The sequence below is a fragment of the Crocodylus porosus genome, unplaced genomic scaffold (assembly GCF_001723895.1).
Source record: "Crocodylus porosus isolate Cpor-Errol unplaced genomic scaffold, CroPor_comp1, whole genome shotgun sequence".
In the NCBI taxonomy this organism is placed as follows: Eukaryota; Metazoa; Chordata; order Crocodylia; family Crocodylidae; genus Crocodylus; species Crocodylus porosus.
Genome location: NW_017728943.1, coordinates 119,214,644 through 119,242,514, shown reverse-complemented (window position 1 = coordinate 119,242,514; position 27,871 = coordinate 119,214,644). Strand labels below are relative to the sequence as shown.

The following is a 27,871-nucleotide window of genomic DNA, read 5'->3' as shown; positions in this document are numbered from 1 at the left end:
TCATTAAGTTCAATTTTTTATTGAAAAAACAGATATACAGGCATATATTTAGCAAGTGAGTACAGAAGTTTTTCAGAAATATACAGACACTAGAGATGGGGGAAGGATTTTTCAGTTCTGAATATGATCTTCAAAATCCTGTCATTTTTCAAAATCCTTAGCTTCCACTTTGGTCAGAAAACTCTGCTGACAAGTTCAAACATGATCTGTGGAATAATTAGGTTATTAATAAAGAGTTGTACACTGTGAATTCTCCTTAACATTACAAAAATAAGATGAAAGCATCCAGATTATCTAAAAAAATTGGCTATAATGGCAACCCAGAAGAAGAAAAAACTTTGGTGAGATTTTGCATGAAATAACTAGTGAAGAGTTATTGCTATGTACAGCAAGCTACAGAAAAGTAACATTGTAGGATTTTTTCCAAATCATTCCCTATAAATCATAAAGCTGAATTTACACCCCTGCAAAAGCATAGCTCTTGGAATCACAGAGCTTCATTATTTTGTTCCGCAGGGTGATGCTGAGAAGCTTGGTGATTGAATATCCAACTGACCTCTATGGTGATAAGTATGACTATCATCCACTCCAAGCGCAGGGCATGCTTTTCATTCAGGTGATTGCGCATCAAGTCTGTCAGCTCCATACAATGCTGCAGTTTCTCATTCACTACCTGTTGCAGGAAAGGGGGATTTTAATTTAACAGTTCAGGTATATGGAGAACTTAAGTTGAACAGACATAGTACTTCCCAGAGAGGTTGCAGAATCTTCATTCTGATTTCATAACAGGCTCCCTAGATAGGCTGTGGAGTTTCTGTCATTAAAAGCTTTTAAGAGCAGGCTAGACCACTTGTCTAAGATGATCCTGCCTTGAGTACGGAATTGGACTAGATAACCTCGTAAGGTCATTTCAAATGCTACATTTCTATGATTCTATGAAATCATTAAAGAAAGCTAGCACAAACCAGAAAAGGGTTAAGTGACCCTGACTTCTACTAATTGAAGCTGTCAATTATAGAAGAGTAAGGCTGGAAGAGACCTCTGGAGGGCATCTGTTCCAGTCCCCTACTCAAGGCAGGGTCATCCCCATCATAATGTATCCCATACAAGCCCCTGTCTAATGTATTCCTACACTTATGCAATCAATCCTAGTGCTTAGCTACCAGGATACCAAACAGCTTAACTTGCAAAAGCACTACAGAGGGCCTCTAAGTACAAATCAAGATTTTTGATTAAAGATATTCCAATTCATTTAACAGGTTACATGAAAACTTAAAGTGTTATTTAATAAAAATGCAGGCTCACAGGAACTCAACTGAATAGCGTTGTTAAATCATCTAATTTAAAACCTTGAAAATGCAAGGAAGCACAACTTAGAATAACCAGTGCATTTAAAAAAAGAAATGTGCACACCTTTCAGAAGGTGTCAGAACTGTTTCTGCATGCTGATGTGCAAACACCAATCAAATGGACCAAATGCCTTGACTTATGAAGCACAGATGTTTCTGATCAACTGGGAAAAAATGGAATGCTCCAGACCCTCCTAATCTAAACACAACATTAACTTCATCGTATTGATTAGAATAATACTAAGTTTAGTGTTTAATTTTAAAATAAATCCAATTTTTATTTATTTCTGTAAATACTGTACTCCAATTTAAATTTTAAAGGCAAGGTAAAAAAGCCTGATTTGTAAGACTAGCCTTTACAGGGAAAATGGCATTACCCTCCAGTTATGTTCCAGGTGAAATTTTAGATATTTCTTTTGACCTAAAAATTCTGAAGTAGTTTGGGTTATTACTATTGTAATAATGCCACTTTCCCCAAGTGATGTTATGGCAGCTGATAAACAGAAGTATTTAGCATATCTCTGGAGGATTCAGAAAGGGAGCAATGGAAAGGTACTTTGAGTAAAGGGTCATCCTAGAAGTACACTCAGCTGTCATCCCTGTCTTCTAGTTTAAAAAAATGTAAAGGTCTTGGTCAGCCACTCTACCTTTCTTTATTCTTGTACAGAAGCTTGCACTTTCTGGGCATTACTTTGAAAAAAAGTTTTCAGGGAATACAGCTAGACCTATACCAATCAACATGTTACCAGATGGGGCCAACAGCATTTTGTTGGCACAGGCTGGAGCAGCAGACTCCACAGCAGAGGGAAGCAATGCAAAATGGGTGACAGCTCTGTGAGACTGATTCTCAGATATGACCTGCAGGCCAGTGTTGCTGACCCTTGCCATAGGATACAGAATTGTGTGATTAACTGTCTTTTTATTAAGCAGTAGAGACCAGTATTTTCTAGCAGGTAGCTTAGAGGGGTCCAGTAGGATTCTTTCTGGATTATACATAAAGAAAAACAATAATAAAAAGAAAACTCCCAGAAGCAACTAAGTCCAATATTTAAGTACCTTCAAAATGCTTGTAGGTATTTGATTCCTTTCTTAAGGGACAATGCCAACAAGAACCTTGCTATGCTTTCTATTGCATCTCATTCACTTTTATTTCTGTTGTTGACTCTGACTAATATAAATACAGTAGCATGCAACTTCTAATGAAGTTGATGGCAGCTGACCTCTGGATTAAGCTAGAGCACATGCTTATGCTGCTAATGAATACCACTCATTCTAGTGGTTCATTAAAATATAAACAGAACTCTTTCCCTATCTGCATTAATTAAAGAGACCATGCTGTTTCTAGTGGTTGCGTCTCAACTCATTCTGCATCTTTAAGTCTTTACACATGGCAAAGCTCCAGAAAGCAAGGAAAAATTACTTCACTTCTGTAGTTTAGAACAAAAAAAGATGACTCTAGTTAGATCTATTCAAAATCTTATTTATTGACTCAGAAAAAAAATGTGCTTGTACATATAAGGTTGTAAGGCTGGCTGGCTGTTGTAGCCAAAATACAGAGGAGTCACAGCTGTCACAGCAAAAGTCACTAACTCATAGAAGAGGGTGGAAGGACTTATGCTGACCAACTTTTCCACTAAAAATATTTAAAACTTAAAAATATACTCTCCATTTCTACTTCTGTATAGAAAGGCAAGTTTATTAAAAGTGATGGAGTAGTTTAGCTCAACATAAGCTAGGCTGGAAGATCATGAGTTCTTATGGATGTCTGATTAGCAGAAGACCTACCTTCACTCTACGAGCAATACTGAGGAACTGACAGGTTTTGTCATAAAGCTGCTCCAGGTGCTCTCTGTCCCAGTAGAAGTCAGGAGTTATCAGCAAATCTGAACTCAGATTTATACGATGTCTGAAAAAGGACAGATACAGCTCTTCAAAGTCAGTTACAGAATCAATTTTTTTATACTGTTATTTCAGAGAAGCAATTAAAGCTTACTCGGTTTTCTACCAATTGCTATGGGGTTTCTTTTATTTAAAGGAAACTGGATATGGCTGCGCAAAGTATTATCACCTCATCCACTACAGAAAATAGTAATTGAGGGATACTAAACCAAATTTAAAACAAATGGTGCATCTACATGTACACTTAAATGCAAAGCAATAAACTCCAGAGCAGGTCCGAGCTGGAGTAAACTGCTTCTGGGCGCAAAATCTACATGTGCACCTGGGGCAGCAGCAATTTGAGCTGTAGTGCAGAAAGCCTGGGCTGGCAGGGGACATGGGGGTCAGCCCTGGGCTCCGGGTGGTGGCACTGGGCAGTGGAGGGGCTGGCTGGGGCACAGTGGTGTTGAAGTGTGAAGCCATGTGGCTACTTGGCAGGTAGGAGGAGTCTCACCCCCTGCTGGCTGTGCTGACTGCGCACCATTTATGTCCTCAGCATTTACATGTGTTTCATTGTAGTTAATTACTCCGCTATAATATATTACTGTCCCTGGCTATCTTATGGTAGAATTAATTAGTTTACTGCACCCTAATACATGTGTGATGCTTTACTGTGTTACTAATTAGTCTACTCTGCAGGAAAGCACATACAGATATACGCAGAGTTTACATTTTTTCACAGAATACTGAAAATCAGGAGACCTTTATGAATGAGTCACCTGCCCCACTGCAATATCAAACAAACAAACATTTGATATCAGAATGTTCAGCCCTGATCCCAATAGGTGTTGAATACTGGAATCACTAGAACGAGAAAACTAGCTCCCCTTCAGGCCTGGGATGTTTTCTCTGAACAGTGTATAAAGTTCAGATGTCATTCAAACCTCCCACCTTGTGGCATTCAGGATCATTAACTTTTAGTTTCTTTCTAGCCCACTCAAACAGGCTCCTTCAGGTTCAAGATAGAGATATGAAACCTAAGGCTTACACAAAAGGTATTATTTCTTTTCTCTATTAACTTAAAGAATAAGAGCATAAAAAATTACCATTTACTGGGTTAGAGCAGAGACTTAAACTCTTATTGTCCTGTAATACTCTCTGAATTAAACCAACCTTCCTTAAGTTTTCTACAGCCAGCCAGGGCTGTTTTGACCTGGTTCAACATGCTGGAGGCCCAGGTGCATCTGTAAACGCAGTGCCCAGGAGCAATAAACTATGGCACAAACTGTGCTGGAGTTTATCCAGTTGAATTAACTGCATGTGTAGATACACTCAAGGTGTAGTATACTTTCCAGGCACTAGGACAGAAGATTTCTTTAGAAATAAAATGAAAAAAAAATGTGGGGTTCTTTGTAAAAGAGTTTACCTTAAGGCAAAGAGTTCCCCAATTTTTTGCATTACATCAGCATGAGAGAGTTTCACCTTTTTTCTTGACTTTAGTTTCTGCAGAGTAGATAATGGTATTAGTCATAAAATATTACTGGCCACGTTTTATGTAAGCTTAGTTAAAAAAGTCACAAGCTCTTTACCCTCCGTAACATACATGGTCCCTACAAGCAAGAATGTGCGGTTTGCGGTGTGTCAAAGCCTTCTGAGGCGCCGCGGAATGCATGCGGCACAAGTGATTCTGTTCTCTGTGCTGCATATTTGCAGTGCAGTGGCAAAATTAGATAACAGGAAATCCCAGTACCTAAAAAAACCCGTGAAAGAAAAAAAGCAGGGTGGCATGTCACTGCAGCATGCACTGCCCGAAACAGGAGCCTGGCCAGCTACAGTCACACTCCAGCTGCCAGCCTGGCTCTGTGTGCCTGAGTTGCTGCTGCTGCAGCCCTGGAAGACCTCCAGAACCTATCAAAGGCTGCTGGGGCCAGCCCAGGTACTGGATCCAGCTTACCTACCCCACCTAGGGCAATCTGCTATGCGCCAGAGCAAGTGTGCAGGGGTGTGCCCAGGGTCAATTATGTGCTCCTGGTATTTCTCCCTGGGGAAACACACATTTCTGCTTGTGGGGACATGCCCTATGAGTTCAAATGATTTCTTCTCTTGTTACCTTGCATTTATCAACACTGGGGGCCTGGATACATGACACATTTGCTCTGGTGGAATTTTACATAACTTTTTACATCAATATAAATTATAACAGAATCCCAAATGCATAGAACCAATGGATATCAAACAGGGTGCTCCAAGATCCTTTTAAGGTTGTTGCAGGGTGTTGTAAAGTATTAGCTGTGTTGGGTATGCAAATACCTACACAGAAACATTCAGGACAAAACTGAACTCCTGAATGCCCACTTTGCTTCAGTATTTCACCTGGCCAACGGCAAAGACAAGCGAGATAAGGCTCACAGAGGGCATGCCAGGAATGACAGCCTCCCCACTGTGGATGCTGAGTGGGTACAATACCAATTAGAAAAGCTAGACATTTATAAGTCGGCAGGACTTCATCTGAGAGTACTGAAGGAGCTGGCTGAAGTCATCGCAGAAACCCTGGTAAAGCTCTTTCAGAATTTGTGGGGCATGGAAATCCCTGAGGATTGGAAGAGGGTCAACATTATGTCCATCTTCAAGAAGGGAAAGAGGAAGGACCTGGGCAACTATAGGCCAATCAGCCTAACCTCCATCCCAGGGAAAATCCTAGAAAAGATCATTAAAGAATTTATGTGCAATATGCTTGCGGAAGGTAAGATTCTGAACGACAGCCAGCATGGCTTTGTTGCAGGTAGGTTTTGTGTTACCGATCTCATCTCCTTCTATGACCAGGTCTCTTGCCACCTGGACATGTGAGATGAGGCAGACATTATATACCTAGACTTCCAAAAGGCTTCTGATCTAGTATCCCATGACATCCTTGTAGGAAAACTGGAAGACTGTGGGCTCAGCTGCTCCATGGGTCAGTGGGTGGAAAACTGGCTGCACAGAAGGACCCAGAGAGTTCTCATGAATGGATCTATGTTGTCCTGGTGCAAAGTGGCCAGTGGTGTTCCTCAGGAGTCTATGCTTGGACTGGTGCTTTTCAACATCTTTATCAATGATTTGGATGGGGGAGTGAAAAGCTTGCTGGCCAAATTCATGGACAACACCAAGTTATGGGGCAGCGTGGTCACATCAGAAGACAGGCTGCAGATACAGGCAGACCTAGGCAGACCCAGGAGTTAGGCAGACCAGAACCAGATGAAGTTTAACGCTTCCAAGTGTAAGGTGCTCCATCTGGAGACAAAAAAACCTCAACATACATACAGGCTCGGTGGTGACAGCTAGACTTGTACTGCAGCTGAAAGGGACCTAGGGATAATGACTGACCGTTGCATGAATATGAGCTGTCAGTGCAAGGCAGTGGCCAGCAGGGAAAACAACACATTGGCATACATTAACTGATGCATCTCATATAAAACTAAGGCAGTGATACTCCTGCTGTACTCAGCACTGGTGAGACTGCAGTTGGAGTACTGTGTCCAGTTCAGGGTGCCGCACTTCAATAAGGACATGGAAAGACTTGAGAGGGTCCAGAAAAGAGCTACTCATATGATCAGGGATTTGCAAAGCAAGCCATATGAGGAAAGGCTGAGGGACCTGGGCCTCTTTAGCCTAAAGAACAGCAGGTTGAGAGAGGACTTGATAGTGGCTTACTGCTGTATCAGAGGAGTTCATCAGGAGCTCGGTGAACAACTGTTCACTAGGGCACCTCTGGGGAAGGCCAGGAGCAATGCATACAAACTCCCGGAAGGCCGCTTCAGACTCTGGAATAAATTCCTCCCAGAGCTGGTGCACTCATCTACCCTGGAGTTTTTCAAGAGGAGACTGGACAGTCACCTCACTCTTCCTGCCTAGAATGGGGTGGGCAGGACCCACTGATCTGCAAGGTCCCTTCCAGCCCCTAACAATCTATGAATTTATAAAACATCATGACCTGTTGTGCTTTTTCTTTGCAACACAAGAATTGCTCTATTATTTTTCTGTAGTAAAAAATGAGTTAAAGTTAAGAGCTAGCATTTTCCGAGGGGTGCTTTGAGTCTAAAACGAGAACCAATGGCACAGAGAAGCAGTTTATACTGAGGTACCAAAGCGTAAGCTACTATTTCCAAGTCTCACCACTAGCTGGCAGGGTAGGACCTTAATAGCCTGTTTGTACCAAGAAAATGCAAACTTACGCTGGTGGAATTTTACCTGATTCTTTTGAGAGTATTCACTGCTAGATTAAACAAAGATACCCTAGCACAGGGGTTTACATCACATATTTGCTCCTTGTTTTCATAAGTAACTGTATTTGTGTAACGTATGTGGTGTGCCTAGGCCCAGCAGTTCATCTGTTCCTGTCCCGCCTATTTACTATTTGCTAGTTTCCTCTGGGAACTCAGTCTTCTGTAGCCTTGATTTGTTTGTCACCCTTTCACATATTCTTGCAACCCATGGGTTGAGAAATACTGACGTAGACAACCATCTTCGTTTAAAACACCTTTTAACATCCTTTCTTATATCACCAATGGTTGACGTCCTGAGCTTTCACACCTGCTTTTGGCTTTGCAGTCAAATCTATGAACTATTCAAATAATTTCCCAATATCTGTCTAGGGTGGCCACTGACACATCCCCAGAATACAGGATGTCCCCTTGGTGGTGGTGGTGGGAGGAAGGGAAGAGGGATGGGTCAGACCACTAAGCCCCTCAACAGATCAGCAGCCAGGGGCAGGGCCACCACAAAAAAAAAAAATCACCTCCCTCCTCCCACCCCACCCCCCAGCTCAGAACACCCATCATCCTGGCTATGCACCGTCCTACCTCTAGCCACAGCCAATAGAATTGCGGGGATAAAGAACTGACATATATTTCTACCAATGAACTGAAAAGTAGGACTTTTTGCAGTCTGTTCCTCATTTAGAAATGGACAGGAGACAAAGGTTTAAAAACAGGACCAACTGCCACCCTATATCTGTCAGGGCCTATTGATCTTTAATAAAGAACTGGGGAAAAAAAGAATGGAAACACAAACCAAACCGAAAAAAGAAACTCCTCACCTCAGGAATTGACTGGATAGATTCCACAAACATGTCCAACGATGACTCCCATATTGCCAGCTTTACTGAAGCAGAAAGTTAACGAAGAACATCTCATGAGTTCTCTCTGATTTCAAATAATCATTAAACACAGTGGCTCATTTGCCAGTGTTTCTAGATTTCATTATACAAAACATATACTCTGATTAGTTCAATGATATCAATCAGCAGCTGGGGGCTGCACATTGCACAGGGGAAACTTGCACAGGCAGTGGGCTCCCCTACCCCCCCAGGTTCCCATCACCAAGCAGGCTTCCCAGTCCCCCCTGCTCTGTGGGCTCTCCTGGCCCACCCCCACTTCAATGTGTAGTCTCTCCTGGATTCCCCTCACTAAGCCAGGCCTCCCAGGTCCCCAAATATTGGGCTCTTTGTCCCACAGGTCCTGCTAACCTGTTCCCAGGGGCAGCAACAGGTAACAAAAAACCAAGGAGGAAGGGGCAGCCCTGAGAACCCAGCTGCAGCAGCCAAGTGGTGGGAGTGGTGCCTGGGCAGGAGCCTGGGGGCTGCAACTTCACCCCTTGCAGGCCACCATTCTGATATAAATGACAAATAGTCAAAGTATCACTAGCACATTAAGCCTGAACTTACATGAATTTACTTCAAAACCATCCAATATCAAGTACTTTTTGGGTTCAGTTACTACATTTTATAGTCAAGTCAACGAGACCCTTTCAACTTTAATAGAAAACACATCAAGCCCTTAAAAATGCTGTATTTCACGGTGTATAAGTTGAAGTTTAAAGCTCAAATATTGAACCTTAAATTTCCACCTTGACACATACACTGCATCCAGGGTCTGTCCCAGCCAGTGCAGTTTCTGGGCAGGGCTGCTGCTGCAACTGCTGCAGCCACTGGGGTACTTGGCTTGCCCAGCATCCAGCAGCTCCTTGTCCCCCTGCTGCAGTGCTTGGGGCATCAGGCAGGGAAGCAGCAGGGATGGAGGAGCTGCAGTGCAGAGCGTGGGGTGGAGGCTGGCGCGAGCATGAAGCCTGTGCTCCAGAGCGACAAGAGCGCAGGTGGGCAGGGTGTGAGGACCCCCCCATACACTCCCCCCTCATGGCTCACAGCAACCAGCAGGCGGTACGCTCTTGTGGCCCATGTAGTCGCTGTTGTCCTGTGGTGCAAAGTTCTGCTGGCACTTGCACGTCACTGGGGTAAGCTGTGTGCACTGGAGCTGGCTGCCTTCCCTGCCCCCTGCCTGTGCATGGTGGCAAGGAGCACAGCCTGCCTGGCCTGTCTCTATTGTGCTGCTTGAAGGAGCCACAGCTGGGATTGGCACTTGGCTGGTGCAGCCTGGGTAGCACTGGTTCCAGCCCCTGTGAGCGGTGCTGCCTGGGCTGTACCAGCCAAGTACCACGCCTGGTCCCGGCCCCTCCAAGTGGCGCAACAGAGGTGAGGTGGGCAGGCCATGCTCCTCACCACCATGCACAGGCAAGAGGTGGGGCAGGCAGCTGGCTCTACCGCCAGCTCACAGGAGACAGGCCTAGCTTGGCACTCGGCCGTGCTGCTTGCAGGGGATGGGGACTGGGACAGGGCTGGTCTCAGCTGGTGCAACCCATGCAGCGCCACTTGCAGGAGATGGCGCTGTGCCAGCTGAGCGTGGAGCCCAGCCCCAATTTATACACTGTGCCTGTCCTAATCCTAACTTTTCGCACCAGTTTTCCGAGTTGACCTATATACTGTGAAATATGGTAATTTTTTTTCAAAGAAGCAGAGAAGTATTTGAACAATGACTGTTGATTTGAGAATTCCAAGTTCTCCCTTGTTTTACATGTGTCTAACTGCAACCCATCTCGCCCATTCATTTGCAAAAGTATTACTGAGCACTGCTGCCTACTTTTTTTAAGGTTCAATTTTACAAGGTATAAAACATCAGTCGTAGTCCATGGTAGTAAACAACTCTCATGAATACTTCTGTAGTGTTGTATGTTGACACCAACATTGCCTCCAATACGCCTCATAGCAATTTTCTTTACGTGGCTGCTTTGTGAACAAGAGAATTTCTGAAAACTATTCTTCTTTATAGGCTTTTCTGCATGGTCTTAAAATTGGATATCAGTAATGAAAGCCAAAGGTTCTGAGCTATAGGACTGTACTTTGTTCTTTGAGTAAGTTAGGCAGATTCCCCTTTTCTTTCAACTGATATCAATGCTACATTTACAGCTCTTCCTTAAAAACAGCCCTACATAGCAATTTTCCCTAAAAATAGCTGTGGGGGAAAAAAGAATCAAGATTATAGGCTGCTGTTGTAAGGATACAGCATTCTCTACTAGCAATACTATTTTGGTATGTTATCCAAGATGACTGGTAGTGATTCCAGTCTTGGAGACTACAGCTGTTGCTAACCAGGTGCTTGAAGAGTAGGGTTGAGAAAGAGAATAGGGAAGAAAACATGGTAAAAAGAGGTATGCTGTCTTGTGCACACTTGCAGTCTTTCAGAAGATGTACAGAGCAACTGAAGCAGGATTTACAAAGTACGTTATAAACTATGGCACCGATTCTCTTCTACTGGAGCAACAGGCAACTTACGTGCACACTTCTTATTATAAAAAATGGCAAATACCCAAACTGGAAAACAGACATTCACCACTTGATAAATGTGATCATCTCTTCCCCTTCCTCCTCTTACCTTCCATGTGCATGATACTTGACACAACATATAACTTTAACTTACCAGACAGACAAAGAGCATTTGAAAAAGCAAATTTCTCCAGAATATCTTCATCAGTACTCAGATCAGAATTTAACAAGATTTCTCCTCTATGAAGCTTTGACTGTCCCCTGTGAAAACAGGATTAAGACCTCTTCAATGACTAAGCCACTACTAAAAGGAAGAGTCAAGGTACAGTCTTTTACAAAAGGGAATGACCTATGCATCTCTTTAAAACACAAGATGGAACAAACTGTGCAACTGCCCTTCCACAATCACCTGCGTTTCCCTCTTAGTCATGACTCAAATCACAAAAAAGGACACTGAAAGCCACTGCTTCAGAGCTCAGCCACAGTATCTGTGAGAGTAGTAAATCAGAACTACTTCCCCATGGCAGCTCCAGCATTACTATACAAATGAGATAATTCAGAGCAACAGAGGACTATGGAAGTCAGATTTCTTTCCACTTGCTTCCCCTTCCACTGGTCTCACTCTGGTTCTGCTTTTTTGTTCCTGTTGTTCTTTATTTCCTGCTATCCAGGCTCATACCCTGCCCAACCCCACGTTCCTTCCATGCTGCTACTGGGGTGTTCTTCCTAAAACACTTAAATGTTCAGGGAACAGAATGGAAATGTGAATCCTGCAAGCTTTAAGGTGCTCCTTTAAAAGTCCCACTTCAGAGTTTGGGAGAATTTTAATATAAACACAGCTGAAGGCAATAGTAAAAAATCCCCCAAGCCTCTGAAACAAATCTGCCGTTACAAATTCTATAGCTTTATATCATGCTCATTTTTCCATGAGCCAGAAATACTGGCATTTTACAGAAGAGAGCGCTTACAAACTCTCTGGGGCATAGATGGTCTTTTTGTTCTCTACACAGCTCCTCACAAAATGGGACATGGTCTTTGACTAGGGACTTTTGGTGCTACCAAAATACTGCTACTTCCAATAAATAAGGGTGTGTTATTCTCCGAATCAGCACTGACCTCTACCGTGAGACTTCTCTCTGCAAGAACTTCAGATCATTAATTAAGATGCGATTTAACAAGCAGCCAAGATAAGGAAGTGATTGTATGTATTTTTTTTAATCATCTGGAACTGTTAAAAAGGACCTTTAATTGTGCAGATGCAGAGCTTGTAAAACTAAGTCAGTGGCAGCAGAGGTGGAGAAAGGAGGTAGAAGTAGCAGCCATGTGGACACAGTTTCCAGCTGCCCAGCCCCAACGCAGCTCCCCAGTGACTGGAAGCTAAGCCTATGCCATAGCTGGATTGGGGAGCTATTAAGCAGGGGTGGCAAAACTGCAACATGATGTTGCCTGGCTCCGATGAAGTTCCTCACTGCTTAGCCTGGGCACTGGTATTAGCACAGGCAAAGTCCTGGGGCTCTGCATGTCACATGTTGCCAGCTCTTGCAGTATATAATCAAACTCACCAATAATACCACAAAGCCATTTTTAAAAGAAATGCTCGCTACGAACACAGAAGTTCATCAAGACCTTCTGGGTTTAACATTGGTAGCCCCTACTTTCTTCTTCTTGAAATACCTTATTTTACTACTTTAGAGAGTGACTAAAGAGGTTTTTATACTAGCCGCTTTTCCCTTCAGTCATCTTTTTTGAATATCTATTAACTTATGTGTAAAGGTTGCTAAGAATGCTTACTCTCCTCTTCTGTAGTTAAGCTCTTCATTCTCCCAGTGGACCAGTGCAATTTCATAAGGCTGAATTTCATGCCGCTCTAGCACTCGCATTATGTTTTTCACCTAGAAATAAAGGCAGCTGCATATTATAATGGTAGCAAACACTGCACAGTCCCCTTGTGTCTTCATGTATGTAACAATTAAAATTAAGGCAATTCGCCTGCTGAAGTTGTTTAAAAAGCCTGGGACTTCTGCCCATGCCTCTTCTCCCTGTCCTCCCAGGTCAGGTGGCTTTGGCGGTGTCAGTGGTGTGGGGTTTCTCTGTGCCTGTGTCATAGTTAAACTACATTAAATACATTTAAATCCATGCTGCTGCTTCCCCCAGGCTCCCCCTAAGCTGTAGTGCTGGTGCAGCTTCTGGAATTCAGAGTGCTGCTATTGGATCATATTGTACAGCCTTTCCAAGTAATGGATACAATGGACCCAATCCCTTGTTTTTCTGTTCCTTTATACTGGGGGAAAGTGGGTGCTGCCTTTCTGACAGAGCAGAAAGGCAGCAGTTTATCTCCACTTCTAGTTCATTTTAATTAACATAGAAAAATCTGCACAAGGCATGTGGCACAGTGCCCCGCAATGTCATGCTAGTGGAGTTGAGCAGTAAACCAGACAAGTGTTATATGCCAAATAATTATTTGTTTCTTAACGTTACACTGCTATATAAGCAATCCACACTTAAGGAGAGTATGAGACAGCAAGCCGCTAGCGCCGATTAATATTCCATCTGCCTCCACAGACCACCTATACAAAATCCAACTACTTAGGCATTGGAACTGACAAGAATTTCACCTTAATCTGCTTTTACAAAATTTGAAATAATGCAGCTCTCTACTTACAGTTTTATCTTCCACATTCCAAAACACGACAGACCCTTCCCTGTGTTAATAGAATGGAATGAAGAATTAGGCATATTACACTGGTTTCTGGATGTTAAAGCTACATTCATTTTGTGCACAGGCAATTCTGCTACAGTGAATCAAGAATATTATAATGACTGGTTTTCAAAAGGCCCCATTAACGGTGGGTTTTTTGGCACTAGTTAATTTAATACCACAAAAAGGAAAAAATAGTTTTAAAGTTAGAATAATTAAAATATTTTAGTGCTTGAATTGTTTTTCCTTCAACTTCAGTGAAAAATACACATTTTATTTTTTTTAAAGAAAGACAGCTCACTAAATAAGTATGTATCATATGTCATAGGCTTGGCTTGCAACTTACCTGAATAAAAAGATCATTCCAGAATCGTATTCTTTTGCAGAGTTTTCTGTGCCAATCACCAAAATGTTTGCTGCATCTAGTTTAAAAATAAATGGAGGGGATAGCAACTTTAAAATACAGGAAATGCATTTCTTGTATTTTAAACAAGTTAACGATAAACTTTACTTAATGCCAGACAAATCATTTTTATCTACGAATTCTTCCAAAATCAAGTTGTATATTTGTTCTACTAATGGAAATAATTCTCAGGACACAAACTTATGCAAAAAAAGTACAATATAAAAGACTTTAGGGGTGCTCTGAAGTGACCCACACAATCCAGATTTTAATTCTTCATTCTGTTCCATCTAATTTCCTTTTGAATCTCTGAGTGCTTTTGAATATAGCACACAGGACTCAAGAGAACTGATTGTGGATGCCAGCTAATACAACAAGAACAGAAAGAAGGCCCAGGTGTAAAATGAGGGAACCAAGCAGAGAACATTGGACAGCATCCACTGGTCTGAGGAGTCGTTCCTGGGCACTCTCGCAAGGGCCCCTGGCAGATGTTATATTTATTGTGCGGTCAACATAGTCACATGACAAAATGTAACATGCCAAACATTCAGGAAATTTATGGTGCAATAAAATGGCCACAGATATGTGCCATGTTAAAATATGTAATATCCGTGTGGGTAGTTTCTGTTCAGCTTTAAAATGAATGTGTGGCATGTTATCCAGACCTAAGGCTGTCCCCCTGCCCGACGCCAACAATTAGTTGCTTGTCAGCATGAGAAAGGGGCCAATGCTAGGGTCCAAGACACAGCTGCCGCATGCCCAGTTCTGCAGAGCCAGTCCAGGTTCCTGGACCCTGTCCCACAGTGCAGGGCTTTGTCTACCTGCGGGGGGGTGGGGAGCCTGTTGTAGTGTGTGCAGCTGGGGATTAGGGAGCTCCCGATCCCCAGCTACATGCCTTGGCAGTGATGAGATTAGGCTCTGAGGAATTTTATGCTCAATCCCAAAGGCAAAAAAAGAGTGAAAATAAGAGTTGGCATTCCCTGGAGGGTGCCTTGTGTCTAGAAGAGTTGAGAACAAATACTCTAGAACCATGTTGTAATACTCAAGGGACACATCTTAAATTCCTCATTATACAGAGATTGTGGCTAGAAAAAATTACTAAATATGTAGGGCCAACATAAGAAGTGGCAAGAAGTGTAGTAATGACTACAGAAAATGCCTCAGTGAGAAGTTTCTTGCAGCAGGTAGCTGCCTTGACAGGTGTTGGAGGTAGTGGGCTCTCCCCCGACTTTTTCCAGTTAGGAAAGAAAGTTTGAAAAGAATCTGAAAATCCTGAGAGTGGAAGTAATATTTTTACCACTTTGTCTTTCTTTCCCAAATGCCCAAAGTTGGGATACAGTAAAAGAAAATAAATAAATAACTGTGGAAATACACATGCACAATGCAAAAAATAAAGTAGGAAAACATACAATTTTCTATGCTCCCCTTATTTCTACTGGAAAGAGAGAGAAACGAGAAGACTAGAAAAGGAGAACACACTAAAATAATGTGTGTTCACACATTTTGTTCTGAAATATAATAGAAACTTTCCATTTGAAAGATCCCATACAGTTCTTTTAATCAAAAAAAGGTTTCAAAATGATTTCTTTTTGTATCAGCTTTTAGGGTACACACTTCATTTTTGAACCAGCTTCATACATATATATTCTTGAAAACCACAGGGCATTAGCAAGCGTTGGAAATGTGGTTTCCGTAGAAGGTTTTTATTTTTTAACAGAGTTTTCAGAGAAGGCAATATAGTTGAGAGGTAGCACATGATGCAAATATCAGAGATACAGTATATATAAAGTTTAGAAATTTACTACTGAAACTGACTCTTTCTATATATTCCCGTGTGTTGTGTCCCAATATAAGGTAACATGTCATAATAGGTTGAAAATTCTACCTTTAGGCAGACTTATTTCAATATACCCCTCTGCAGACAAGTCCTCACACAGGTTACCAAGATGATACTCATCGGCTGTTGCATAGGCTATGCACTGCATCTGATCCTGTGTGGAAGGAATACAACCCTGAGTTAAGGAAAGGTCTAAGTGACACATTTAAAAGACATATGCTTACCTCTGTACCCTATTTAGTTGCACACACTAACATTTGTTTATTTATTAGCTTTTCTATGATGACTCATCACCCTGAGAGCCACGTGCCTTGCAAATACTAATGAATCTGACTTTTAGGTGCAACACAGGGTTTGACAACCATCCGTTTTGCAGATGGGTGATGAAGAAGTATCTCAAGGGGTGTTAAGTCACAGAAAGACCCCTTAGGCAGACCCAGATCTCCTGAATGCAAGTCTGGTACTTTAACAGCAAGACCATCCTTCCTGTTTTAATCCCAGTAAGAAAGTGACAGCAGTAGTAAGTCAGGGGTGAGCAGAATGGTGGATCTGGCCAGTAGCTGGACTCCATTTTCCAGCAGCACCACCTGCCCACCGCACTTCCGGTTGCAGCCCCATTCCAGCTGCCTGGCTATGTGCCCTTCCTGTGCAGGTCCCACCCTCAAAGGTGGGCGGATAAGCTGGGGTGCCCGGGTAGCAGGAGCTGCTGGGAAATGGAGTTTGCCGTAGGCCAGATACAGCCTGTGGGCTGGACTTTTCCCACCTCTGGCTTAAGGCCTAACCCTGCTTTCAAAGAAGTGACTGGCATCAGTGGTGAAAGACAAAGGCTCCAAAGTGAGGGGGTAGTTCCCTCCCACCCTATGATCCTGTCCAGGAGACAGCTGCTACTGCAGACTGCATATTCTTCTGAGCATGAAGCCTCTTTCATACTTGCAATTCCCAGGATGTAAGCCACCCTCCAAAGTGTCTGAAGTGCAGTTTGGGCTATATGCTTGCCTTGCACCAGACAAAAGACCTGACCAGCTGTAGAAGTGACTACAATGACCTCTTTCCCTTGCAAAGAGGTCATGGTAGGCATGCAACAGCATTGTGTTCTCCAGTGTGCTTAATCAAGAACAGCAAACAGCTGCTATAATTTCTCAAAATAAAAAAGTATCTTACATCTAAGCATCTAAAATACCAGATTGAGAAAAACTACAGGCACAGTGTAACAGATGTAAAAAAAGTACTGTCACAGACTTATGGATGAAGCAGACACATGGGGAAGCAGCTGGACTGTGACCAGCGTAAGACACCTCCTGATGAATTGAAGAAGTCAGCAGCTTTCAACCTTTCTTCATTTGCTGACCCCTAAAAAGTTTTGAATGGAATAGCGGACCCCTTCACACTGTAAGTGTGGGTAATCACATACTTTTGATTAATCATAGTCATCTTCCATGGACCCCTTGGACATAGTCTGTGAACCCCCAAGGGCCCACAGACCACAGGTTGAAAACCACTGAAATGTCACAATAAACTGACTTGCAAAAACTATCCCTCTCTGCATCCTGCCTCCCTTGTTTGTATGTTGCTAATATCTCTTTTTACCAGTCTTGTTAACACATTACTTTCTGGTTAGTTTTAACACCATGGCAGCTATTCAGAAAGTAATGGACCTCAATACTACTCATTTCCAAGAGAGCTACACTGCAAACAAATAAACATAGAAAAAACAGAAATATAATCATTTGGCAGAACTCCTATCCAAAAGATGTTTTATTTTCAAATGCAAAGGACCTTCCCGCAATGCTCATACTGGCTACAAGTTTTTCGTGGTGCTAGAAAAGGCTTTGTATCCACAGGGAAAAAAATGGATGCATTGTAAGAGAACCATTCATAGGTGCTCACCAAAGTCAATGCAGCTTGACAAATCACTTTAGCTTAGGAGATCTTATTCCTAGTTATAAGCAGTATCTGTACATTAAACTTTCTTTTCTGTGAGCATTTTTCCGATCAGAACCATCATCTTCATTATGCATAATCGTATTTTAATCATGATTAACTTAAAATTCACTCATTTTAATTCACCAATCATCTAGTACAACAGTTGGCAACATTTTTGGGCAGAGTGCCAAAAACACCTGCAATCTTGATTTGTAAGATGTTGGCATCTCAGGGGCGGATGGTGGGGGAGCTGTGAGGAGCCGAATCCTTGTTGGGGCAGCTTCCCAGGTCCCTTCCCCACCGTCTACACCAAAGCATGCGTGCCAAGTGACATGCCTTAGTAGGCTGCACTCTGGCACCTGTGCCAGGGGTTGCCTACCCCTGATCTAGTACAAACAGCTTATCTCGATGGACAAATAAAACATTATTTTTTAAATCATTACTACACTAAGGAGAAGTGAGGTCTATGCTCCAACAGATTTTCATGACTAGTGTATGCAAGGCTTGAGTTAACAATGGAAAGCATTTTCAGGAGAACTGCTAGATTAAAAAAGAAAAGTTTTAGTAGAGTATTTCTTGCAACAGAGCAGACTCTTTAAGCCCATGCAATCTATATCTCTGCCAGAAGGTCCTAGACATTTTTGATTATAAAATATGACCATGGTCCTTCATGGAACAAATGTTTGGGCCCAACTTTATACAGAGGGGTGTTTGGGCCCTATTTCCATCAGTTACATCTAGTCAGTCAGAAGCCCTCTACATTCCTCTAGTTTTTTTCAGTCTTCCACAGTTCTTTGTTACTTGTCAGTGTTTTAGCAGTGTGCCACAGCACACTCTTTCCCATCTGAATTTGCAATTTTGGCAGAATGTGCAGCTCCATCCTCACCAAAGGATAACTGATTAAGTCACAAGCTTCAAATTAGGGATGTAAATATCATTAAAAAATTATCCATTTAACCTCCTCTAATTGTATTGGTTAAATGGTTAATGGAGAACACAGCAGCTGGGAAGGCAGTGCCAAGCCCAGCCAGACAACACAGCCCATCTGAAGCCCCTTGCTGGGAGGGAGGAAGCACCTGTGAAGGAGCAGGTAATTATTTAACTGATGAGTTATTAGGTCACCTCTGTTTTATTCTTTAACCTCATAGACTATGGGTACTAGTCCCCCTTGCCCTCCCTTCCTTGTTCCTCCCTCCTGCCTGCCCTGCCACCTTCTGGTTCCTGTTGGGGCACTGCACAATTTCCCTTCCCTGCCAGAGTGAGGCCTGCCCCATGCTAAACAATAATGGTTAGCTAACTGGTTATCACTGAGCCTATCAAGTAAATAATCAGTCATTTTACCTTTCACATCCCTATTTCAAATGACAGTCTGGTGCAATATAAAACCATCAGTGTGCACACAGTGCCTTAACTGCCTCAAGATTCACTTGGTAGGAAGCTGTTCTGTTGGCTATCTTCACCTGGAAAGCAAAAAAGGACAGAGTTGAAGCCATGAGTAGGCAAAAAGCAGCCTGTGGGCCAGATGTGGCCTGCCAGGCCATTCTATTTGGCCCACGGGGCTCCTAAAAAATTAATATTTATCTGCCCCTGGCTGCCTGTCATGTGGCCCTCAATGGCTTGCCAGAACTCAGTAAGTGGCCCTCTACCTGAAATAATTGCCCACCCCCAGTCTATGCTCTTGTCCTTTCTGGTGGTGCAGGCTTGGTGGAATTCAGAGTAGGTACCAGTGACCTCTTCCATGTGTCACTAAGCCACTTTCTGGACTCAAAAACCAGAAGGAATTAGTCTAAGCACCTGACCCATCTGTGGTTCATCACTTGATCATAATGGAACTAGCTGTGTTGGATGGGTGAGCACTAAAAGCCAATGCTATAACAAAGCAGGGGACCTCTGTTATAAATGGAAGACCTGTCCCCCAGTCTTCCTACCTGAAGGATATGAACATTTAAAAACAGAAAATCTGGAGTAGAAACTTATCCTCTGGAACCTCCTCCTAGGGATACAGGAACCACCACATCTAATGGATTTCAGAATCCTACTGGCTGCATTGTTAGGCTCAGAAACTTGTTGTGCATTTAGGCTGCAGCAGCTAAGCATAATGGCAATAATCACCAATCCACTGACAAAACCAGCAAAGGACTTTTCACTAACCCTTGAATCTAACTAATTACCTCCAAAAAAAATCTGCCATTTCGTTATGGCGATATTTGGCCATTTTTGCCTGCATCCAACTCTGTTTAGTAGTAGCTCTAGTGCAGGTAACATTCAAATTTTCTCCTCCAGGCAAAGATGACAAAGACATTTTTTTCCTAAAAGTTTCCTGATTCTATAAATCTTCAGGCCCTTCTGGACAAACAAAGCTAGTAGTCTGAGTTAGAACAACTGGACCCCCCTCATGAATTACCTGACTAAAGCTCTCATCACAAAGGGCAAGTTATAGCCAAATATACTCTCTTGAGGCCACTTATAGCAACATTCTCTTTTCAACTGTAGTGATATGGGATCTATGGCTGAAAGGATCCAGGTAACCTTAAGATACACACAGAAAGAATCAACTATTTATTTTTCAAGGGATCAGAACTTCAGGGAGACAATAACTGGCACCAGGGAAAAAAATTTGGATTCTTCATTTGTCAGGTCTGTTAGTCATCTTGCAGAAATCAGTCATGTCTTTAAGTTTTACTCAGTCATGTCTTTAATTCCTTATACTAGCTCTCTACAGGGAAGTATGTAAAGTGGTAAAAGTGTGCATGTCCTTGCTTTAAGTGCTTTGTGTCAGCGTATGCCTCTCAGTGACAGCATACTAGTATTCCTGTAGATAGAGCTATGCACCAAGGAAAATCACAGAAAAGACAGCTCTGAAACAGGGAACATGTGTTCATTAAGTCCGAGTTTGAGAGATCTTTCGGCACAGCATTTTGCAATCTGCAAACAGCTTCTGAAAGTACACAACTATTTTAGTACTTTGCTTTCTATTCTGAAAAGACAAAGCAAATTGTGCCCAATTACAGTGGCAATACATATTATTAGCATAAATATTCCACATTTGAAAGTCTCAAAAATTAAGGGGTTTTAATATTTTAGTGTGCCTTTCCTAGACCTCAAAGCACTATGGATTTGCCATCTATAAACCACCATATGATGAATCACTTCAGTTCATCCAACAACTAAATGCAACACTTTTGGATATATATGCTGGCTACAGTAGTGGTGCTGAAATACCACAGAACTGTTTAGGGACAGAAGTGGAGAAACCAGGACTCTCTAAAGTGGCTGGGGCATTCCACTAGGCAGGAATTATACAGTATTTATTGACATTTGCATGACTTTGAAGCAAACTCTGCAAAAAAAAATCTCAGTTTTCAACTTCTGTGAGTAGACAGGATCTGTACATTTTAAAATGTGGAAGCTTCCTAAGAAAGGATGGTCCCATTCCAGATGGTGTCCTATTCCAGATGGTATTACAATGCAGTACCCCCCCCACACACTGCACTGGTGATCAGATACAAGAGATAACTAGAGGGATGGATACTACTAACACCAGTGTCTACTGTAACTGCTTTCCTTGAAGGTTAGGACGATAGGCATCGTCTGTTCCAAGGAGTTTCATGCACAACCAATTTATCCAGAAAAGCATTATTGTGGGAGGATGACAGGCTTAGGAATCAAGAGCTTGGGATAGATTTTCTATAGACAAACTGTATGACCTCAGGGATGTCACTCCACCAGTGCCCCAGTTTCCCTATTAGTAACCAGAACTAATTCTCTACCTCAAAGGGTGTCTCAAGCTGCAAACATTAATGCAGTCTGTACTTTCAGACCTCTGTTGATAGTTTCTACAGCTACATATGTCAATTTACTAACTGAAAAATCCAAGTAAATGTGTAAGAAATTAAATGCACTAGCATACTACCCCAGGTATTAATGCTTTCATAACCCAAATTACATTCTTCTGGAACAATGAGTACGTTAAATATCTGGATCCTGAAAACTGAGGTTACCCGCAGTATTCATTTAAATGGAAGCGTCAGTGTTAACAAACGTTTAATACCATTTCCATTTTGGCTTTTACATGGTCTGTTTCTGTCAGTACAAGCTTAGTCATTTACATCCTAGAAGGCTGTCTAAATGGCAAAGTAGAAACAGTACAAATAGTTTGTTGGTGTCAACACTTCAATTTTGGCAGTAGAAAGCTTCCCAGATGATATGCTGTATCAATGCAAGCTCTATCCAATACCTTCTTTTGGAAATACTCTGGTCCCCTATAGCTTGTATAAAAGCACAACAGCTTTCTGTCTTAAGAATCTGAATCTTTCAGATGGATGATTTCTGAACCCATAGTTGGGGGTTTTTTGGCAGTCATGGCAAGTTTCCTTCTGTATGACAGTAGTGATGGAACTATTTAAAAGGTTTTTCTACCTAGAAGCATTGTGTTTCTTGAAAGAAATAACTGCATGCATGTTTAAATAATTACTGAAGCCTATTAAATTTTCAATCATTTGCCTATTAATTGAAACTGTTTTATTTTCCAACACATTTATTATTACCACCTTTCTGCCTGATTTAAGTAAGGACACAAATGTAAATTTCTAAACAGTTTAGAAGTGAAGAAAATGTTCACCTTTGGCAAATAGTCTTGTATTTGTTACGAAACAAATAACAATGTTGTCTATAAAATTTTGGCAAGTGTTGTCAAAGAATTGTCTTTGATAACTTTATTCCTATAGAATATCAAAGAATGTACGATATAATCATGCAACTCCCATTCATAGTCTGATTCCAGCTGGCTTGTTCACTCACCTGACTTGCTAAATAAATTTTATCAGCTTCACAGGCATTACCTGTATGAAGTTACCTGTCAATAACTGTAAATTACAAGCAAACGAGAGCAACAATCTTACTCCTGATGCTTTCAGCAGTTAGTACAATACCTAGAGCATGTTTCTTCCTCCTCCCCCCACTTCAGAATACTAGAATCCTAGTCTTCTCTGATTTTAAAAAATTCCCAATTTTCAGTTAAAGAAAAGTAATCCCAAATCCACATTTTTCCATGATGAAATGCCACTATATATATGTCTATGTTGATGGTGTTTCATTTAAATGATGGAAAAATGTGGATTTGGGGTTATTTTTTTTAAATCAAAAACTGGGGGATTTTTTTAAATCAGAGAAAACCAGGATTGCTGCAGACAGACCAGGGGAAAACATAGGAAGCTTCTAGAAATAGAGGCTCTAGCATAATCTGTTTTTCTGAAGCTTGGCATGCGGCAGCTATTCTTTTAAAAACTAGGACAGCAAAGTGAAGCCCCAAAACACTGAAATCGAACTGAAAATTTTAGAAATGAATTAATTCTATTTTCTTCTGTTTTTTCTTTTAGCTGGAGAGAGCTAATCACTGAGGCAAGCAAAAAAATGTTCAAGAGAAATTTAAATGATGCTAAAGAGTAGATTTCGTTTTTCATTATTACACACATGGTTAGAAGCAGGTCACCTAAACTCAACTGAAAAAAAAAATCATTAAATCTCATTCAGTTTCAAGAATATAGTTTTCTTCTATTGGTACATTTCTCTCATTTTAGACAATACTTTTCTGTCCACTTGTGTCCATGGATTGCAATTTGCAGAGGCCTACTGTCTATGTTTTCAACCATATAAGTGAACATACAAATTCCCTTCCCTCCAGCAATTTCTTTTTATGAAAACAAGTTCAGGTCTAAGCTAAAATAAAATGCTCTTGAGTATTACACAAACCACACAGATTTTATACTTTACCTCAGCTTCAGAAAACAGTGGCTTGGTAGATCTGGAGGGCTGTTTGGTCCTAGGTGCCTTTGGTGGCCTCTTAGAGGGTACAATATTTTGTTTTGGTATTGTCTGACCAGTTGATACAACTGAATAACATCTTTTTGGAATTTCAAACAGCTTTTTAGCACTCCAGCCTAAGGGGTTGTTGTTTATAGGAGCAACAGAACCAAAATGTTCCCTGAATGGAGGCAACACCTCCCTAGCACAGCAATTCACAGTCTTTTCTGATGTAGTTACAGTTCCTCTTGACATCTGCCAGTTCTTGATTCCTGCATACAGATTTGTCAAGCAAAGGGAAGGAATTTCAGGAGCATGCAAGTCCAAGCCTCGGCTGGTTGCTAGAGTTTGGTATGGTATCTTCTCAGCATCACCGCTTCGTCTCAGTGTTGAAAGTCTAGATTTATGAAGGCCTTGGCACAGTCGTAATTTTGTTAAAAAGTGAGACGATCTAGTCAGCTCTCTCAGAAGTTTTACTTTCATCACTTCACACTGAACTGCCTAAAAAGAGAATGCAAGTATTAGTTCCTTGAAAAGTAATCATGTTATATTTTGTAGTATCTAGATATTTGTTTTGCATTCTAAATGCATGAGCGTCAACAGTTCTGAATACTTTCCCTACACTAAGTTTCAGACGCTGCCTGACTAACGTCAAAATGTGTTTCTTGCACGTGACTAGAAGACAGGGAAGGAAAATGCAATGGTTGTGGTACTAGTAGGTAGGGAGGCAATTACAGCCAAAATCTGCCTTTCTGCATCACGAGGAGTAGCTTCTTAAACCCTGAATGGCCCATTAGCTTCAGTAAGTCATGGAGTAAGCTACTTGCTTACACTGCACAGGATGTCAGGATCTACACAGAACTTACTGTTCAAATGAGTTCTAGCTCTAATACCAGTTCATGAATTCCTGCTGCAGGAATATCATCTTCAGTGAGTGCAGCGTAGCCTGATATCAGCACAAATTACTGCATGCTGCCTATGGCTCAATGTGGCTCCAAGTACTGGATCTCAGCAAAGAACTGATACCAGTTCAGCAAGGTGTCATACAGCTAGTTATTTAATAAAGGTTCCTGTGTGCCGACTTCTTGGTTTTGATGGAAGTTCGCCAGCCTGGAGTAATTAGTAGGATCAAAGTTTAAACAAGAACTGTTAAACCAGAATGAGACTGAGTTCCTGAAGAGTACAGGCAGTATCACGTGTGCCAACTGCATAAACTACTAAAGTGGTCAGAAGGCAATGGATTTAATGTGCTGCTTAAAACATCTAAGGAAGCACTTACAAAGCCTCTACAACTTCAAATCTTTTTCTCCTTCTGCATTTTATTACTGGGGAAATTTGCCCAGAGACACAAAAATCTGCTGTAGGCAAAGAACTAGGGCTGTGTGAAGCTTCAGGTGCTAATTCCATTGAGAGGCGATTCGGCCTGATTCAGCAGCTGAATCTCCAAATCCGAACTGAATTGGGAGACCAAGAAAAAGGTCCAAACTGATTCAGAAAACATTCGGAGAGCTTTGGGCAGTCCCTGCTTGCTGCTGCAGGGAGCTGGACCTGAACTCCATGCTGGTAAGTAGGGGCTGAGGAGGGACTGGAAGAGGGGGGAGGGGACCACGGGGGGACCCCTGCCAAGCCCCATCCCCTGCCTGCTCCCCCAGCCCTCCCCCCAATCCCCACCTGCTTTACCAGGGCTTTTTTTTTTTTTTTTTTTTTTTTTTAAAAAGAGCCAGGATGCTGGGGCCAGGCAGGGCAGCCATTGATGGGGCTGGGGCTGGGGCTTGTTTGATTCAAAGATTTGGCCGATTCAGGACAGTGATTCAAATCACCGAATCAAATCGCTGTCCCCTGAATTGGCCAAATCCGAATACAAAGCAAATACTAGCCACTTTGCACAGGCCTACAAATAACCCTAGTAATAAAAAGCAGAGGAAGAGTGAAACAGTAGGTGATAAATAAGAACTACAGTACCACCTCATAAATCTGGCATGCCTGGGACCATGCACCTGCCAGAAACATGAAAATTTTGGATTTCTGAAACCAAAGCGGTGGCAAGTCACAGAGCCAGAGGCCTGGAAGGGTTGTGGCAGCCAGTCCCGGAGCAGTGGCCGCATGCAGAGTGGCAGCATGGGGTGGCGGACGGCGGAGGCAGCTGCCGCATGCAAGCTTCTCCCTCCGTTGCTCTGGGACCAGCTGCTGCTACTCCCTGATGTGCTGGATTTTCAAGAATTCTGGATTTTTGAGGTTATGCTGTAATTTGCTTTTATGGGAAACATTTTTTAAAAAATCCTGTGCAGACTTATTTTCAGAGGGTCTTCAGATTTCATATGAGAATTAATGACCTTTTTTCCTTTTAGGGACATAACATGCAAGGAAATTAAAATATAACTTTCCCCTTTTTAGAAATGTTCTCAAACATTCCCATGGATATAGAATTATGGTATCTGGAACAAGAAGACAGTTCCTCAATAATCATCCCCCCCCTTGCATTTGCAACATAACTTTACATCACTGGGGTTTTTTGATGGAAAAAGAACATACAAAATCAGGAACACAGCCTTAATTCTGAGTGGAGCGAAGGTATGACCACAATACAAATAACTACCACCAAAAAACAGCCAATAAAACTGTGATTACACTAAGCTAAACCCACACAGAGGTAACTTCATTAGTGATCCGCAAAAACATTTACTCTGTAGTTTCAAACAAACAATAAATAACTAGACTTGATCCAGTGTAACCATCACCCAATAGTTAACAGTTGAACTCAGATCTACACTGACACGTGCATTTAGCAGGGCACTTTTATTTAGCTGCATTAGATAAATAAAAGGCTATTAGAATGGGAGAAATAAATGGACTACAACCTACCTAGCAGCAGACAACTACCCAGGGTTGTTCTGAGATCTATTTAGAGACTGTGCAGATGGAACCAATATAAAAAGAAATAAGAATTCAAATCGCATCTTCAGCCAGAAACAGCCGCTATTCAAATGTGTTAAGTAAGATTAGCAAAATGTACAAATGAACTGGTGGATTCCAGCTTCTCTCACATCAGCTCTTTACAGACTAATCCATAATCTACTACTGCAGTACTGTTCTGTGTTTGGGCCTGGTCTTTACCAAGCATTTTCTATAAGTCTTCCTACATGTGACAACGCTACTGTGGCTCTAACAGCAGAAGCAACAGCAGGAATGTTACCATAGAGCAGACAGATAAACAGAAGTTAGACGATTAACTTTCCATCCACACTAGTATATCTTCTAGTTGCCAGCGTGAGTGAAGCTGCAGAGATGCTAAACCTCATGTAAAAATTTCTGAATCCTGCGCATCCAGAAAAGACGTCAAATATATGGGCTGCAGGCCAGATCTGACCCATGTAGCTGTGTCATCTGGCCTGCTGGTTCCTCGAGGGCTGGGGATTTGAGGTTCGGAGTGGGCCTGCTGCCAAAACCCGGGGTAGGGTAGATTTGCACCTTAAAACCTGTCATTTGTTTTCCCTTTTGGAAGGCCGCCCCTTATCCCCAGCAGGTGAGGCCCTCAGTGTTATGCCTGTAACCAGATGCACCCAATATGGCGATAGAGGCCTGCACTTCAAGAACTCAAATGCCCGCATCAGCCACCCTCATGCCCAGCAATTAATTCTGCCCTTGGCACACCTGAAGCCTACCAACGGGGCTTACCAGCATCTGTCTCCCCAGTTTGGGTCCCTTCAGGGTGGCTAGTGCCCAGCCCGCTCCAGGCCCTGCGGTGGGCAGTAGAGGGCCTCTCCCCATGGATCAGCTCTGCCTAAAGAGCTTCTGCTGGTCCCTCCTGAGGGAATGCAGTCAAGGGAAAGCCCTGCCCTGATTAGATGCTCTATCCCCGGAGGGCGGGCAAAACAGCCAATCAGAAAAGGCACAGGGCGATGCCCACCGAATCCAGGGCCCGAATGGTGCCTAGGTAGAACCCTGCCCTAACTGGCTGCCTTGCTTGCTCCCAGAGATAGAACCACCAATCAGAAAAGGCACAAGGCGCATGCGCACATAGTCCAGGGCGCTCCCTCCCGATAGAAGGGTGCCAAGGAGAGCCCTGCCCTGATTAGCTGCTTCATCTCTGGAGGCGAGGCATGCGCCTAGCCAACCAATCAGAAAAAGGCATGGGAAGGAATGCGTCCAGGGCTAAGCCCGGGTGTAGGGTCCCTCCCTGTGGCAGGATGAGAGCTCTGCACGGGGCAAAACGGGCCGGCCTAGGGCGCCTTACGAGGCAGACGAACCCCGCTTCCCGGCGCTGGGCCGCTGCCTGGGAGGCCCGGAAAACTGACCTGACACAGAGGAACTGATCTGCGGCACCCGTTGAATGGCTGTGGTGCTTGCG

The 27,871-nt window shown here is 42.5% G+C and overlaps 1 protein-coding gene across 1 annotated transcript; it reads right to left on the bottom strand.

Annotated features, from left to right (window-relative positions):
- On the bottom strand, positions 1–27,871 carry RMND1 (required for meiotic nuclear division 1 homolog). Its single transcript, XM_019550073.1, has 12 exons — positions 27,819–27,871; positions 23,494–24,024; positions 15,847–15,952; positions 13,905–13,980; positions 13,523–13,562; positions 12,652–12,752; positions 11,015–11,121; positions 8,302–8,366; positions 4,654–4,730; positions 3,135–3,255; positions 557–673; positions 1–206 (listed from the first exon to the last, which is right to left on the bottom strand). The coding sequence occupies exons 2-12, from the start codon at positions 24,004–24,006 to the stop codon at positions 174–176; spliced, it is 1,356 nt and encodes a 451-aa protein (XP_019405618.1). The 5' UTR covers positions 24,007–24,024; positions 27,819–27,871; the 3' UTR covers positions 1–173.

What these genes read in the sequence shown, in the direction of transcription:
- RMND1 (XM_019550073.1), bottom strand. Translation starts at nt 24,006, where the DNA reads ATGAAAGTAAAACTTCTGAGAGAGCTGACTAGATCGTCTCACTTTTTA. An exon ending in GGAATGTGGAAGATAAAACT is followed by an intron (nt 12,753 to 13,522) that starts GTAAGTAGAGAG and finishes CTTTATTTCTAG; the next exon opens with GTGAAAAACATAATGCGAGT. An exon ending in GGGGAACTCTTTGCCTTAAG is followed by an intron (nt 3,256 to 4,653) that starts GTAAACTCTTTT and finishes GTCCTTTTTCAG; the next exon opens with ACATCGTATAAATCTGAGTT.